The sequence below is a fragment of the Lissotriton helveticus genome, chromosome 8 (assembly GCF_964261635.1).
Source record: "Lissotriton helveticus chromosome 8, aLisHel1.1, whole genome shotgun sequence".
NCBI lineage: Eukaryota > Metazoa > Chordata > Amphibia > Caudata > Salamandridae > Lissotriton > Lissotriton helveticus.
In genome coordinates this window covers 939,591,145-939,608,757 of record NC_136069.1, presented here as the reverse complement: position 1 = coordinate 939,608,757, position 17,613 = coordinate 939,591,145, and the positions used below count along the sequence as shown (strand labels likewise).

Genomic DNA, 17,613 nt, shown 5'->3' with positions numbered 1-17,613 from the left:
AGCCTTGATGACAATATTAGCATCATTAACCCACTCTTCTAACATTCCCAGGAGATGTTTCGTGTAGACCTTACTGGTAATATCCAGTAAACTAATCAACAGATAGCTTGATGGAAGGTCCTGCTTCCCCTTTGTATACAATGGGACCCAGATACTACGTTTCCAGGTACTCGGTATCTCCTGTCCCACTAATTATTGCACCAAATACTGGAACCAGAACTTGAGCCCACAGGCTTGGGTTGAGTTTCGTTACATAAACCTATGCTTTATTACCTTTTTATTTATTGTATTTGTTCCTTGTATTGCTCTTTTATGACTCTAACCTTTAATGGAATAAAGTTGATTCTGTGTGTGAACTCACGATTCCAGCCTTAACTGCAAAATACCTGTTTCAATGCAGTCTCACAAAGCAAATGGAAGCGTTTTCATTGGAGGGTACCAACATCGCTCAAAAATCTGTTGCAGTCCAGTCAGCAGCATTGCTGACGGAAGCTTCTACAGGAGTTCTTTTCACTGCATTGATAGTGGACGGTAAGATTTAGCGATGTTTTTAACGCGTAAATTGTTTCGTTTTAAATAGTATCACATTGTATCCACTGTTTCCTACACCCCTAGTAACAACAACACAATTTTATTATATGTGATTGTTTTAAGTAATTAGAAAACAGCACAATAACAGTACATTCATAACTTGTACTAAAATATCAGTAAAATATAAGTAAACATCTTTATTGCAGTGCCTATTTGTAAAATTAAGAGTTCTGTTCCACCGATTTTTTAAAGCATTTAAAAATGTGGATGATCTTGGCTTTCCTGAAATATTATTTGTAAAATATATTTTTATAAGTCTTCTTTTGCATGTTTAATGTTGGTTCAGCTTTTCCTGCTAAATCTTGATTAAATTAGCCAAATTCCAAACGAACATGAGATCTTTATGTGTATCGAGATTAAGGAAAGACTTTTTGGCATGCCTTACACTTTAGCTCGACTCAGACACAAAATTAGCTGTAACAGTATGCTGGGTGTAAGATAATATGAGCAGAAGTATGGTCCTGGTGACTTTTAAAATAGCATCAACAGCAAAACTCTGCAGTTTTGAAGTTATTCTGCATGATGCAAATATTAAAAAGGATACTTTGGGGCTGATTACGATGGCATCGTAGTGGTGTTTGGGCCCGCTCGCCAGACATGCGGCGGTCCTACCACTGCGATTAGGATGCGCCTGCCATACTGGCGGGCTCATCCAGGGCTTTTGACATTGCGGGCGGTGCTGCTAGCTGCCGCTCCGTACGTAATGTTAAAAGTGCTTGCACTGCATTTCCCTGCACTACGTGGCAGGCAGCACACGGTGCCTGCCACTTGGTGCATGGAAATGCAGGGAGGAACCATGGGTACCCCCCAGTGCAGCAACACCCCCCATGCAAGAGGGGCCCGCAACTGGTCCCCAACCCCAATCTCCCCCAGCCTTTCCATGGCGGCGATGCTACGGTGGAAAGGCCTTTCCTATGCCCACACCCTAATTTGGTGGACGGTGCCTGCTAGGCACTGCCAGCATTTTAGGTGCGCTGCAGCCACCAGGCAATCTGTGAGATTGCCTTTGGCAGTGAGGCAGCGGATGGACTTTGCTTTCTTTTCCCTGCAAAAGAATTAAGTCTACGCAGGTGAAAAATAACAATTGAGTTTGAGTTTTAAGTTTGAGTTTTAAAATATTTATAGAGCGCTCATACACCTGCGGTTTCTTGGCGCTAGAACTAACAGGGTCCAGGGCTAAAAAGACGGGGAGAGCTGATGAGGATTTAGTCGAAAGACTTAGCGAACAGATGGGTCTTGAGATGTTTACGAAATTGAGAGTAGAGGGTGATGGTGCGGAGTTCTAGGGGGAGGGAATTCCAGAGTGTAGGGGCAAGGGTGGCAAATTTCGAACCTCCCCACTTCTTTGTCCGGTAGCGTGGGATGGTGAGGAGGGACTGAGAGGACGAACGAAGTTCCCTGGTGGGTACATAGTGGGTGATCTCGGAGGAGATGAATGCTGGTGCCAGGCCCAATCGGGCCAAAAAGGTGATGGAGGCGAGCTTGAATTGGATCCGGGCTCGCACAGGGAGCCAGTGTAGGGTTTTCAGGAGGGGGGAGGAACGGTGAAATTTAGGAAGATTGAATACCAGGCGGGCCGCCTGGTTTTGTATCTGCTGCAGACGCCGTAAGCTGTATGCAGGGACACCTGCATAAAGGGCGTTGCCGTAGTCCAGGCGGGACACCACCATGGCTAAGATGATGAGTTTAAGGGCAGAAAAAGTGAAGAAACGGGACACCCTGCGTATAGTGCGCAGTGAAAGAAAAGAGGAAGATACCACAGAGCAAACCTGGGAGTGGAGGGTGAGTTGAGAGTTAAGTTTTATGCCAAGGGTTTTGACAGAGGAAGTGGGTTCGGGAGAGGAACCAAGAGAGGTGGGCCAGAAAAGGGAGGGCCAGGGGCTGGATGAACCACCCGTCAACACCAGCTCGGTCTTATCGGGGTTGAGTTTAAGATGGTTGTGGTTCATCCAGTCCCGGATATGGAGCATGACAGTTTGGAAGTTAAGAACAGAAGAGGGAGAAGAGGAGATGTTGAAAACAAGCTGGAGGTCATCCGCATAATTAAATGCGGCGACCTCCATTTGTTGAAGAGAAAAAATAAGAGGGGCGACATAGAGATTAAACAGGAGGGGGGAAAGAGAGGAGCCTTGGGGGACCCCGCACTGAACTTTTCGGACGTCCGCTGTGAAATCACCCAGGCGGACGGCCTGGGTGCGGTCACTCAGGAAGGAGGATAGCCAGACCAGAGCAGTCCCCCCGATCCCCGCCGCCCTGACACGGGAAAGCAAGATGGAATGATCCACCGTGTCAAAGGCGGCTGAGAGATCGAGGAGCACTAAGGCCTGGCGCTGGTTGGTATCCATACCCTCCCTGAGGTTGTCTAAGACCGAGAGGACAACGGACTCCGTGGAGTGTGCGGGGCGAAAACCGGCCTGGCGAGGAGCGAGAGCTCCATGAGTCTCTACAAAGGAGCTCAGAGCGCCGGTGACATGGCGCTCGAGCACCTTTGCCAGGAACGGTAGGAGCGAAATGGGGCGGAAATTGGCAGGGACAGAGGGGTCTGCCCCAGGTTTTTTCAGAATCGGTACAATAACCGCGGACTTCAACGGAGGTGAAACAACACCTTGAGTGAGTGACAATTAAGAAACAAAATGTAGAATTAGAAAATCCTAAAGCCTTCTCTGCCACTTCTGGCAAATGTTCTATTAACCTGAAATGTGGTAGATAATGAAGCATTAGTTGTATCCAGTAGGTTGAGGGTGAAGTCATCAGTTACTATAACTTCGTAGACATAGTGCTGGTAAACTAAATCTTCAATCGCTTGACAGAAAGCTGTAAGTTTTCTTTTTGATCATCATCGTGTACTTTCAAAGAAGCATTGATCATAAGGATAGAAGAGAATTTATTGCAAAATAGGTAGTGATTTCAAATTACTATGTGTCATGATGAGCTAGACTGCTTTAGAGGGATGATGTTGATTTCTCTTGCTGTAGAGACGTATATTGACAGACCACCTGATTGTCTTCTAAACTTGCTAGACTGAGCTATGGGAACAAAAGCTTCCTGACTGGTACCGGAGAAGTGGTCCAAGTTTCCTGTAGGCATAACATGTCCCATTGGGAAAATAAGTCAATGAGGAGTCATTGTCTGTTAGTTTTCTTAATCCTGCAACATCCCATGAGATTATGGTGCGAGAAGTGGTAGTTAATTGTTTCCCTAAAGCTCGATCTTGAGCTGGGATAGATGGGCTTTCCTGTTGCCCCCTAATGTGGACAGCAACCAGCTTTAGGCCTTTTCATTATCCATTACTTTGGATGGGAAGAGAATGTGGTACAATGCCTGCTGTTGTCCTTACATAATATTATGCAGAGTGAATATCTACAAATAAGAAAATGATCAGAGAGCCCCCACACACTAATAATAATGGTTTTGGGACATATAGTAGGAACTGGATCAGGTGATGCCTTAGATACAAATGCTTCATATGACTCTAACTCATTCCTTTGCACTTTAATGCCTCATTGAGTGAAAGTAACGATATGTGAGTACCAGCTCAGTTTTCAAGTGACTAGGGTAGCCTCTGTTCCAGGTTTGATTGAATAGATACGAACTGTATCCTTTTAATGAGCATGGCCAAGCAACATGGCAGACAGAATGTGAGCCACTGAACTCCGGCAAGTTTTTCACCCAAATCCTGTTTCATCCTACATAATCCTGCTCCTAGGGAGCTCTACACAACCATTCTGGTGAGCTGAAAATCAAGGAGCGACTGCCTGCAGGGGTCCCAGACTGAGTGAGGGGAGAGGGCTGCGTGGCTATCAGTGGCGGTGCGTCCATTGGGGGCGTTCGGGTGTTGCCCCACTAGCCTGGACGAGACGACCGCCGACTGCACTGAATAAAAAGTATTTGCAGTATCAGTATTATTTATAATTAAAACTAGAACAAGAATCGTAGCCGAGCGCACTGCGGGAAAAGCCCAACAGGATCGGGACTGCATAAGGCAAGTGGGCCGGCGGCGTGGGGGGCCGGGCTGCATCAGAGTGACAGCCAGGTAGGCAGGCAGCGTACAGGCAGAGGGGTGCGCATGTAAAAGGCCAGAGTAGTGGAGATTTCGACTGGCCCGCGCATGCGCACAGTTAAGACCTTCACCCCCCCCCCTACCAGTAGTGTCTGACATAAGCATGGACCCGAGGTCTCAAAATGGGCAGATATCCTTCTGCTCTTAGCCAATCCTCGCGCAGTGGCGCTGCTAACACCGCGCCAGGATTGACTACTCCAGCAGGATGGTGCAGCGCGTGGGTGTTGGCTGCTCTATGGCATTGTCGTCGGGGATTGGCCACACTGCGCGTGCTGGAATCATGCCACGAGGCCGACGACAACAACAACAGTAACTAGTAAGTCAAAGTGAAAGTGGAAGTGATGATGTTCATGATGAGTCATACTAGAGTCAGTGGGCGTGTGACTGTTGTTGTCGGACTCGTCGACTCGTGACCAGACGTGTGTGTAGTGTATGCCACTGACTGGTGTTTGCCACTGGACCGCCTGCCTGGCGGGACCTCACCTACAATGGAGCCAAAGCCTGCGATGAGAGGTGGAGCCGCAGCCTCTTGTGACTGTAGTTACATGCCGCTGGGCTATGCTGTGAATGCATCTGACTGGATTGGAGTTAGATCATTCTCCACGGGTCCCAGAGGCCGCTAGAGGGCACAGTCAGTGCTGCGCATGGAGGTGTTGTGGAGTTGGTGGAAACCCCCCTCCCCGGGGTCTGCCGGGAAGCCTGGGACCAGAGCGGTGGTGTACCATAAATGCTCTCCTATGTGGTGAGTTACCCACCCCACCATCAGAGATGAAGTAACGCCTGACACAGGGATACGGGGCACCAACTGGGGGCTAGCAAGCTTGCCATCAACGCCCCAGGTGCTCTTAGGAGGCTGTCTGGGGCCGTCTCTGAAGGAAGCCACAAAACCTGATTGCAAAGGCAGGCGATCTGTAGATCAATGGAAGTATTGAGGAGCCCGGTGAGGATACCAGAACTGTCCCGTGCTTTGTTGAGGTACCCTCGAGCTGCCCTGGTTTCCCGGAGTGCTCACATCAACTCTAGGCCTACCCAGTGCCCTTGGAGGTTCTTCTGGGGAGGTTCACAGGAGTGGGCATGTGCTGCAGCCTTGCCTGGCACTGCAGTGGCCTCATGGTGGCACGCCATTGCCCCACCCTAAAGACCACATGAGTGGATGTTCAGAGCACTGGCGTTGTGGAAGTGGGAGTGGTGAAGGCAGTACAAAGCTAAAGGCGGCCGAGTGGTGAGAGGTGCTGGCACAGTAGGTTGCTAGGAGGGTGGGAGACCGCTCACCTCCGTATAACATGGGTAAATACAAAACTGCACGCTCGAACCTGGTGATCACCATCACCTAATATACCACACCCGGCAACCTAGAGCAGAAGTGCGCTCTACTGAAAAGTTTCTGGAAAACTGGGAGTGTTACAGAACTAAAGCCACTGGGACTCTGAATTATTCGTGGTGGAAAGAGGACCCATAGTCTCACCATGGGCCATAATTGCCAAGATACTCAACTACTGCAACAGCAACTGTATCCTCCATGTGGGCCACAAACAGCAGGCCCCACACTTTGGTAACAGCAAGAGCACCATATATCCGGACAGCACTGATCAAGTACAGGAGCAGCGCAAATCATTTCTCAGCATCAAACAGAAACTGAGGGCACACCAACTTCAACAAATGTTGGTGTACCCGGCTAAACTAAAAAGTCCTAACACAAGGAAAAGCGCACCTTTTTGAGAGCCAGAGGAAGTGTGGAAATGGCTGGAGATCCGGGGAAGACGATACCACAATACTTTGGCCGCAGCCAAAAACTTACTTGGGGTACCCGTGTCGGGAGAGGGTCCCGCTGCTGCATTCTGTTTGAGGAAGATCATAACACCATGCCACGAAGAGACTGAAGGGTCACAGTTTGGGAGTACGGTACTATGCAACTCTGTATAGTAGAGACCGGGGGGGGGGGTAGAGGATGTCAACATGTTGCCAGCAGCTGCTGGAACTGAATCGAGGGCCCGGAGCCCATTGCAGGGCCATGGCAGAAACACTGGTTGCCCTGGAGGTGGGGAGTGGTGATGGATAAGAGAGAAAGTGAATACTCTGACTCCCCTACTGATGCATTGGTGAGATGTGTGTTTGACTGGGGGGATGAGATGGATGGCTAAGGTGAACGAGGCAGAGAGCGCCTGCAGTGTGTCTCACTGGGATACTCTCCACTGATGGGATGCCTGCTGGTATGTGATAGCCCCTGACACTGCATACTGTGGGGTGCGAATGAATATGAGAGGCATTAGCTCAGAGATGCCCGGAAGCAGAACAGCCTTGTTTGCAGGTGGATAACTGTTCAGGAAGCTGACCTGTTGAGTATGTTAGCTGCTCCCTGTTGAGTAAGTTAGCTGGTCCCTGTTGGACTGGTTGGGTGGCTGTGCATGTCCTGGCACATGCGTGAGGTGGGCATTGATACTAACAAGGTTGAACTATGTTTGTCTGTGGGGAGGGATTATTGTGAATTGCACGTTTTTGATGTACAGTTGGCAGCAGTTAGTAGGCTTCACTGCATGGCGGGTGATATGATGGTGGTGGGCAAACATTAGACTCCTGACCTGGAACGTAAAAGGGTTAGGGACCCACACTAAGCGGTATAGGGTACTCAGCTTCTTAAAACAGCACAGAATCTCCATAGCCTGTTTGCAGGAAACACACCAAGATGATTTAGACTGGCAAGAAATGAGAAGGGTAAGTATTCCACTCTTCGTACTCCACTTACGCCAGGGTCACACTAATCTAGGTAGAGCCCAATGTCCGGTTCTCCCCCACGTATAGGGAGGCTGATGATGGTGATCAAATTGTACTGTTGTGGGGGGACCCTGGACGGAAGTGACCTGACTATCTTAAAACACCGATGCCCTGAATAATGATGGCCTCGCATTCTTTCACAACATGCAAGACCTGCTACTTCACGATGTAGACGCCTCTCCTGTGGCTGGGAGAAATTAATTGTATTCTCGATGCTAAACTGGGCAGGGTACCTCCTAGGATGGGCACCAAGCCTTTAATGACCACTGCACTTTGTAACATGATGGAAAATCTGGTATTTGTGGATATCTGGCAGATGAGCCATTCAGCGCATCAGGTATGTAGTTATATATCTGTTACTCAGCCATGCACAATACATATAGTACACGGGACAAGATATTCTTAATGGGATTCCTGTGGCCGGAGGACATCGAGGTGGCCCACCTGGCACGATTCCTATCAGATCACTCCCCTGTGAGCTGTGCCCTACACTGGGGTGACTATGGGGGGGAGGCTCGGTCTTGGGGGATGTCAGCTGATATCCTGGATGACCCAGCTAGGAGAGAGGTGCTTTAACAGGCGCTGTCGGATTATATGTTGGTCAACTGGAGTACCACATCCAGTAGAGCCACTGAGTGGAAAACACTAAAAGCGGTCATGAAGGGCCAATGCATGGGTTTAACCTGCAGAGTGCATAGACAGCTCCATTGGTAGCTTGACAGAGAGGAGGTGGAGATGACCACATTGCAGGCTGGGGAGCAGTCTCACCCTGATGTCTGCTGCAGAGAGCAGGCAGAACGTCTACGTATAGATGAGGTATGGGATCGTCTGCACAAATACATGCTTAAGCAATGCAGGTAGAGGCTACACAGAAAGGGGAATGTCAGGTCGGCTGCTGGCTTGGATAGTTCTTAGGGAGCATCCGCTGCCTTTGACCAAACACTTGACAGTGGTGGATGGCACCAAGGTTACCACCAGAGCTGGGATAGTGGACGTTTTTCAGCAGCATCTGCAGCGAATATATGCCATGGACTCTACCATAACTTCCAACCGCTTTATCCTATTCCTAGAGGGACTGGACCTCCCATGGCTTGTGCTACCAGTCAACCAAAGCACTTGATGCCCCTGTTGGGCTGGAGGAGCTGTACACGGCACTGAGTATGTTGCTGTGAGCCAAGGCGCCAGGCAGTGATGGCTTTCTGCCTGTGGTGGATTCCCTTCCGCACCAGTAGGGCCCAACCTCCCCAACATGGCAGACGAAGTGATCCAGACCAGAAACGGACCAGGCAGTCTCGACCGCTACACCGGAATCCACATGCCGGCAACAACAAGCGACGGAGGTGGGCGAAAAGGCCTGTTTTAGGCTGGAGACTGCTATCGCTGTTGGTGTGGAGTAAGGGAGACCCGCGAACACCGATCCAGAAGAAGAGGAGAACGAGCCCGGCATCCAGTGAAGAAGAGTTCCTGAGACACCACAGACCAGGAACCCGTCTCAAAGCGAGAAGGAAGATAGCAACGTTGTCCGCTCTTGGAGCAGTGCCCCCAAGTACACTACTCCAGCAAGGGAAGCAGAGGCTGTGGCTTCTTTTTTCCGAGGTCAAGGAGGGCTGTGGGTTCAGGCAAGTGCCTGGTTTATTTTCATTTTGGGGCTGTTGGGCGGGATTACGAGGCACCAAACTGTAATGCACCTCAACCCTTCCTCAAACTTAGGCACTTCAGGGAACAGTCGATGGAAGCACTATCCCCCTACATATAACGCCAGGACGGCAGTCTGACTCTTTTTTTTGCTGGGTTTTTTTTCGGTTCTCTTTCGTGGATACGGACAAAGCCCTGCTGCAAGCTGACCCAGACCTGGGACACGGCAAGCAAAGAATACCCTAGGACGCTGACAGCATCACTAACCGAAGCCCTGTTTTCATTTCCTTTATCCCTTTATTGCATTTCTCAAAATACCCTACCCTCCCAATCTGAGAGGAAAAGATATACCTTCAGAAGTATTGGGAATAATATATTAACAATTGAGGACTAACAAGAAAGACAAAACCCTCTCCCATACTCGTCATACTTTTTTGTGTCTACTTGAGTGGAAGGGACGGTGGGCGGCCGACACAGACTGACTTCCCACACTGCCCTAGTTATATCAGATGTTCTCTGCAAAGGTCACGCAAGGTCTTCTGGGGTACTCTTGGAGGCTTGTGAGAGTGGAATCCTGCCCCCATCAATGAGGGAAGGAGAGATCTGCATGTTCCATATACCGGGCGGTGTCGAGACCATGATTAACGTGGATGTGAAAATATTGTGTAAGCTGCTTAACAACCACACATATGACACAGTTGGTGCATGAAGATCAGTGTGGGTTCATCTCTGGATGCAACACCAGTATGAATCTCAGACGTCTCGCTCATGTCGTATATTAGGTGGAGCACCGGGAAAAGGAGCTGGCAACCTTCAAAACTGTGGATTGGGGCTACCTGCTTGAAATGCTAAGAGTTATGGGTCTAGGCCCACAATACCGGGGGTGGGTGCCGTTACTTTACACTAATCCCAACGCCAGAGTGAACGTAGGGTGAAGCCACTAGGAGGCATGGGCCTTGGAGAAGAGGACACAGCAGGGCTGCCCTCTGTCACCCTACCTGTTTGCATTAGCAATAGAACCCCTGGTGATCTGGGCACGACCTATGTTGTGGGATTGAGGTATATGGTTGGGTGATGCTTCCCACATCATCTCGCTCTACGCAGACGACGCACTTTTCTATGTGGCCACTCCATGTATAGCACTGCCCATATTGTTGCAACTCCTGGATGACTTTGGGAATGTGTCTGGCCTCTGTATCAAGGGCAATAAGTACTTGCTTTTTCCCCTGGTAGTGTTGCTCTCCACACCATTAAACCACCTTCCAAACCTGGGTCTGCATGGAAACGCGCATACTTTCAATATCTGGGATACAGGTAGCCCACACAAAGGCACAGCAGCTGCGCCCTAATGTGGACAAGGTAGTCGATGCCCTATGGAAATTGGTGGCCTTCTGGAACACATTGTCACTGTGATTAATGGGCAGACTGGCAGTGTCCAAAATGGTGTTTTTACCACTGTTCCTGTATACATTGCAGAACTTGATCTTCCTTATTCCCCAGAAAGTCTATAAACTATTGAACTCTGTACTTACATCCTTATTATGGCCAGGCTGCTGCAGCAGAGTGGCCCTGGCTACATTGACCCAATGGTACAAGGGAGGAGGATTGATGGGAGCGTGGCTACACGAGCAATGGAGACTGACGTGCTCGTCTAGAGCTCCATCGACGGCTCCCCTTCCCCACCGCATATCTCCGAATATACACAATCTCCAGGGCCAGACACACCTCTGGCTAAGCCTGTTGCTGACCCGAACGACACAGCGAAACACGCAGAAGCAACAGGTGCAGCGACCTGCATCCGAGCCTACCTGACTCCGGGGAAGGGATCGAGCCACTGCCATCCCAGGGGAGCCCATTACGCTAGACCGAGGACACACCCCGCCCACCAGAACATTAGGGGTCAGCCGCACACGCATCCAAAAATCCTTTTTCATAAGCAGCTGAGCACACCGGTGCGGGGAGCGGCACAGCTTAAAACTGACTGAAATGAACTGTGGCATCCGATAGGCAAGTGGAGGCGATCGGCAGTGAGGGTCACTGCTAACCAGTGCAGTGGTACACATGACTCTCCCTTCCACAACTTACCACCGGATTCAGGGGATCTTGACAGCACGGGAGCTAGCGCCAGGCCCACACTTCTGAAAGGAGAAATACAGCACCACGGAGAAACTTCCAGTTGCTACCTGGCAAAGATCCTGGTCTCACACCCTGGGGCCTATACAGGCCTAGATCCTCCACACATGAAAGACTGCAGCTGGTCCCAACATAAGGAAGGTCTGGGCACCACTGGAAACTCAACTCACAGCGAAACACCCTGTACTCCTGATTTGTACGACTGCACACAGTGCCAGGTGCCCGCCATGGCTGTCTTACTACACCACCCACCGTCAAGCCTCACGCACAGACGTCCTGAAATCTATTTCTTGCGGTGGTCGTACAAGAACTGGCGCTAGGGGTTCATTCGCCCCACCCCCACTGACCTGAGCCCAAACTGACAGGATGACAGAGGAGGGAGCGACCAATCCGATGTCCAGTAAATCAGATGCCATGCTGCCGGTGGTGGAGAAGCTAGGCAAATCTCTGAACCAAACCTGCACCTCTCTGGAGAGTAAAATTGATAATGTGGCCATTGATCTCAACTTATTCTGTGCGGACCACCGCAAACTTGTACACAGAACATTCATGTTGGAGACCATCATTACGGAGCTCTCTCCACAGATAGAAATGGTGGAAAAACATATCCAAGACCTTCTCAATTGAGTGGAGTTTCTAGAGGGCAGGGCTGAAGATGCCGAAGGCCGATGTAGGTGAAACAACGTGCGCGTGGTGGGTCTCCCAGAGTGGACGGAGGGCAGAGACCCTGTGGCTTACACCGAATCCTTGCTCCGTACGTTGTTGCCTGAAGAAGCACTCTCTCCCCACTTCGTTGTTGAAAGGGCACACAGAGTACCAGCCAGACCCCCACCCCCGGGCTCCAAATCAAGGCCACTCTTTTTTTGTTTTTTTATTATTTTTATTTGCAATTTTAAACCATGAAAAGATAACAAGCATGTCACATAAGGTCTTCCACCATACCCTACCCCCCTTCCACCCTCTGCCCACCCTCCCCAGAATTTTGCATAACAAAACACTACACGTGGATACAGTGCTGTGCCGCCTAACTCTGTAGTGCACATAGTCGTCCATAACCCCCCCACCTGCGTCTGGACAGCAAGAAGGTCCGTCCTCTTTCATACATAGACCCCCGTCTAGACCATGGTACCGTCTCCATTTCCCCCACACTCTATTGAACTTCTTGGGGCAACCTCTAGCTTTGTATGTGACCCTCTCTGCTGCCATGTAGATATCCTATGGAGGATTTTAAATTATATGAGTCGAAGCCTGGACTTTATCGCGACTTCCCTAGGGTGCATCAGGGCCGTCTCCCAATCAAGTGTATCCATCACCCCCAGGTCCAATTCCCATGTATCTTTCAGTTTCCCAAGTCCGTCCGGCAAGTTATTAATCAAAGTTTTATAGGTCAGGGAAACTAGTTTAGTCGGGACGTGCTCTGCAGCAGACGGCCCTCCAGCGACGCATACTCTGGCAGGGGACTCGATAGCGCCCCCTTCGCCCTCCATGCATGACACTCAAGGCCACTCTTAATCTGTTTGTTGAATTATAGGGACAGAAACACCATACTCCAGGAATCCAGAAAACTACAGGAAGTGCAAGTAGACAACCACAAAATCATGTTTTTCCCAGACTTCATGTTGCTAGTACAGAAACAACGATATTCATACATGGCAGTGAACATACGACTAAGACAGCGCAACTTAAAATACTCTCTGCTCTTCCCTGCACACCTGAGAGTTGTTACAGGTGGCAAGGTTCACTTTCTCGATAGCCCGGAGGAGGCGGGATAATGGCTTGATATGTACGGCTCCGCGGGAGGCAATGCACTGTCAACCGATACGAAAGAAGCCGCTGCAGACACCTCTTCTGGCCGTCGACAAAGAGAGAAGAAATGTAAGAAGCTTCATGCCTCTCAGGCTCTTGGACCCAACACAGATATTACGTGATCAACACAAGGCTCTCCAAGCGGCTGCGGTCATCAGCTGGGCACAGGAAGAAACTGCCTTGATTTCCAGTCTTCAGGAACAGGTCAGCGACGAAGAACTCTCAAATGAATACCCGAATTCACAGGACTCGTGAGAACTACCTACGGTCACCCCTCAGATCACAGATGACATCGCTTAAACTTATGCACTGGAATTCCTAACTGGCATTGATAGAAGCATGGTACCATACATGTAAGTATACTATGCTGATATTAATGTTACTTCATGACTCTGTTCAGTCATATGTATAGGTATATTGATGTACAATTGAATGTATGGATGAGGACGGGTGGCGGGAGCTGTGGGCTCAACGAATACATGTGTTATCACGTGGGGGTCCCCCCCAGAGAAAAGTATATGTGCCTTTTATAACAGGGTCCCGGCCCATGCAAAATCGGTTGGGAGATGGGGAGCCGTAGAAGCACTATCTCTCTTGTCCTGCACTCGTATTTTGCTGCATACAGAAACCGCCCTAGGCATTGTTTAAATGTTACTTCTACCTTTTGTTTGGACGACTGCCTGTGGCATATTTGTCCTTTTGCTATTATTGTATTTTGTTTGTATTTGTTATGCCATCTCTCACACACTGAGACACAACATCTTGGGTAACAGCTTGCTAGGGAAACGACGGCGGAAGCCGACCCTTAACCAGCTATCAACTTAATGATATGGCACCAACTAAAATATGTACATGGAATGTGAGGGGCATTCATAGTCCATCTCGCAGGTATCGTATATACTCATATCTTAAAAGACTCCTCCAAGAGACCCATTTGCCGAAGTCAGAGGTGACACAATTACAGAGGAGATAGAGAGGGCAATTACACGCAACAGGCTACTTGGCGTACGCTAGGGGAGTCTTGATTTGGGTCAGAACAGGGACCCCTTTCACATCATAGAATCACTAATAGACGTAGAAGGCCGCTATGTTATAGTGAAAGGTACAATCGGATGGCAGACTAGTAGTTGTCACATCTATATATACGCCAAATTCCGATCAGGCCGCCTTTCTAGACAAGCTGTCGAACAAATTGGCTGTCTGACATGGGGTCCCCAGTGTATTAGGAGGTGATTACAATAGTGTCCTAGATGTTTATTTAGATCGTTCCTTTCTTACCCTTACTGTCACATTCACATACGCTACAATGAAGGCATTGAACAGTTGGGCAACACAATGGCATCTGACAGTCGCATGGAGACATAGAAACCCATATTACTCAGGGGCACATGGGCTACACGTACGTTTAGACCGTATTGTGATTTCAAATGACTTGCTAACACATGTGTCCGAACCACACATTCAGATCACAATCCGCATGTGCTAAATCTGGAGTGGACATGTGGTACACCACTGATCCCGAGTTGGCGCTTATAACCGGACACTCTGTTGGATGCGCCATTCCGTGACCTACTGGCAAAGGCAGTAACACAATATTTCCAAGACAATGCGGGTACTGCCTCGACACCACTGATTGAATGGGACGCCTTTAAGGTAGTTACTAGGGGCCACTGACTAGGCATGTAGGCTGGAATGGGTATTCCGCCAGAGAAAGATCTTACCACTGTAGAGAGGAAGCTAGCATCTAACAAGAGGCAGTCGAGGGCTCCAATAGACAGCTAACACGTAACAGGGAGGAATATGCACAATTACTAGAACTACTTTGATGCCTTAATTATTCGGCACACTCAGCACAGAGGTGGAGATTTCAGCCATGGCTAAATCCCCACCTCTGAGCCGGAAGCTCCTCCTGAGCCGCAAGCTCCGCCTCCAAGCCAGAAGCTCCACCTCCAGGCCGCAAGTTCCGCCTCCGGGACGGAATTTCCAGCCCGAGTGCGAACGTAAAGTTAGTAGTCGTAAATCCATTCTGTGAATATCAAAAGTAGGAAGTACATTCTGTGAATACCAAAAGTAGTAAGTTTAAGATTTTGTCTTAAGTTAATTCTGTGAATCGGGACCCCAAATACTACCAAAACTACTATATTATTTCTTGAATCTCCCGGTCTATGTCATGGCCAAACTAGTTTGTGACCTTGAACAATTGTTCCGAGACCTAATCTGGAAAAAGGGTAGACCCAGTGTTGGATTATGAAAATTGTCTGCACCCACCAATAGAGGAGGTCTGGCGGTCCCCAATATGAAGCTGTACTATCTGGCGGCGCAGTTTCAGTGGGTGACAAGATGGCTAAGCAGCATGGGATTAAAAGACACAGCAACCACGCAACAGCCATGGTCTCAATCTCAGATCTATCACTTGTTTCACCCTATCGCCCGGCTTCCATGTCCATCCCAGATACATCTAGAACTGGTGCACAAATGCTATAAGAGATGTTTACACCTTACCACGGGTGCGATCCCTTACACCCCATCCCTACTGCTTGTGGGGACACCTAGAGGAAGGATAGGCACCCCAGACAGGGCACTCACACGTTGGCACGAGGTAGAATTAGATACACTGGGTGACCTTTACACAGACAGCTCCCTGCTACCATTCGAGACAATGACGACAGAATACGATTTACCGGCAGGACAATTTCTCCTACACAATTCTATTATGAGATCCCTAACAGCGGCATGGGGAGACCTAACCACTGAACTGGAAACACATCTTCTGCTGCAATACCTACATCTCATGGAAAAAGAATCACGCATAGTACATTGACTGGTAGAGGCTCTACTCACCCACTCACCCACACACTGAAATCATGTAGACCTTTTGTGAAAGGTGGGAAACAGATAGAGGGCAACCATGCACAGATGAAGAATGGGACGCAATACTGTCTAGCTCTAGAAACATACCGAGAAGTTCGAAATTAAAACTTATACAAAAATATGTAACGCAGTGGGCACACCTCTCACCTGATAAAATATACTGATACTTTAATATCACCACCTCTGCATGTCCACGATGCCAACAGGCAAACGTGGATCCCCTGCATATACTGTGGTCCTGCACCCTTAATACCTATTGGCATGCAGTCACCACAACGCTTATGAACTGCACCCAAGAGCCGCTGACATACACATGGGAAGTCTGTGTTTTAGGCCTTTATCCCAGACCCAAGAAAAATAGAATCACCTCTAGATTCATTGACCTAGGATTGATTGTAGAAAAGTGACTTATAACCAAAATATGGAAACACACTGATCCCCCAATAGTGGACAGCTGGAAAAAATCCCTCTCTGTGTGGGCACTAGCAGAGAGCACAGGTATTTTGCGCGCACTGCATCGCATTTGGTGATGCAGTGCACGCAACTAAATTCGTTTTATTTATTTATATGTTTACTTGCCTGTTAAAGTCCGTAATCCATACATTACTACCCCCCACCCTGCCCCTCCCCCTCCCCACGTCACCACCCGGCAGGTACTCCCACTACCGTCCGCGACTGGTCAAAGAGAGACACATTAGAATACAAATATAAATGAATGCACTGTATACCACTTATTTCTACTCTAACCCCATTACTTGATTTTAACTATAGCTTTGATAGTCAAGCTTGACAAACAAAGTTTAGTTATAGCAGTAGCAGGTGCATTAACGTGTGAGACATGAAGCGACCATCTTGGCACTAGTGCGCAGATGCAAGAAATTGTTTTCGGCGGCCATTTTAGGGCTCTTTGGTTACTGTTAGTAAAAGCACATAGACAAGCTATCCCATCATACTAGAAATGTTGTGTAATGTAAATTTTAGTAAAACAAAACATGTTGAATAATTAGTTAGATGTTATTTCGAGAAAACTGAGTCCAAGCAAGTTTCTGTATGTATGAAACCTTGCTCCATCAATCTCCTCTATGATGGTTTTTTATACCATCACCCATTTTCTTTTGAAAACCTTTAATTTTCATTTAAAAGTATCCTTTTAATTCCTCCATTTGAATTTCATTAATCATTCGTTTCTTTCTTTTCTCATTTACTGCATACCGCTTTCTGTGTCTGCAGCATTTGCACCAAATCATGAGCACCAAGATTAGTAGTGATATCCCCATTATTGGCATCAGTACTTTACCCACAATACTTTTACCTACATTAGAAAGCCAACTACCTACAGAGGAGAGACCATCAGTTAGTCTCTTACATGCACTATCAACTTCCATTGGTTAGAGTTCTTCTTCCAAATGAGTACTATTTCTGACATACCTTCAAATTTCAATGCTTTTATCAGGTATGTAAGTGCAAAAATGTTGCATCTTTAGCATTCTACAGACTCCGCCCTCTTTTGCCAATAATATATCAAGAGCAAGTCGATTTGTAAAACCATAGATCTTATCATAACTAATTCAGTATTGATCAGTAAGAATCCTCCAGCAGTGTCATTCGATAAGTGATCCACCACTGTAGATAATTTACAAATTCTTTGAGTGTTCAGAATTACTCACACTGAAAGTATCAATGCACTAAATATATCACCTACAATTTCTACTAGCTCTTTTATGTTGTGTTAATTCCTTATTGTC

At 48.2% G+C, this 17,613-nt stretch overlaps 1 protein-coding gene across 3 annotated transcripts in view; it reads left to right on the top strand.

Moving 5' to 3' along the window:
* Window positions 1–17,613, top strand: part of ADGRG7 (adhesion G protein-coupled receptor G7) — a 1,657,602-nt gene that overhangs the window by 953,548 nt on the left and 686,441 nt on the right. For all 3 annotated transcript variants that reach the window (XM_078657782.1, XM_078657780.1, XM_078657781.1), the window contains exon 7: window positions 401–531. In XM_078657782.1, coding sequence (XP_078513908.1) covers window positions 401–531 — 131 coding nt within the window. The remainder of the gene's footprint in view (window positions 1–400; window positions 532–17,613) is intronic.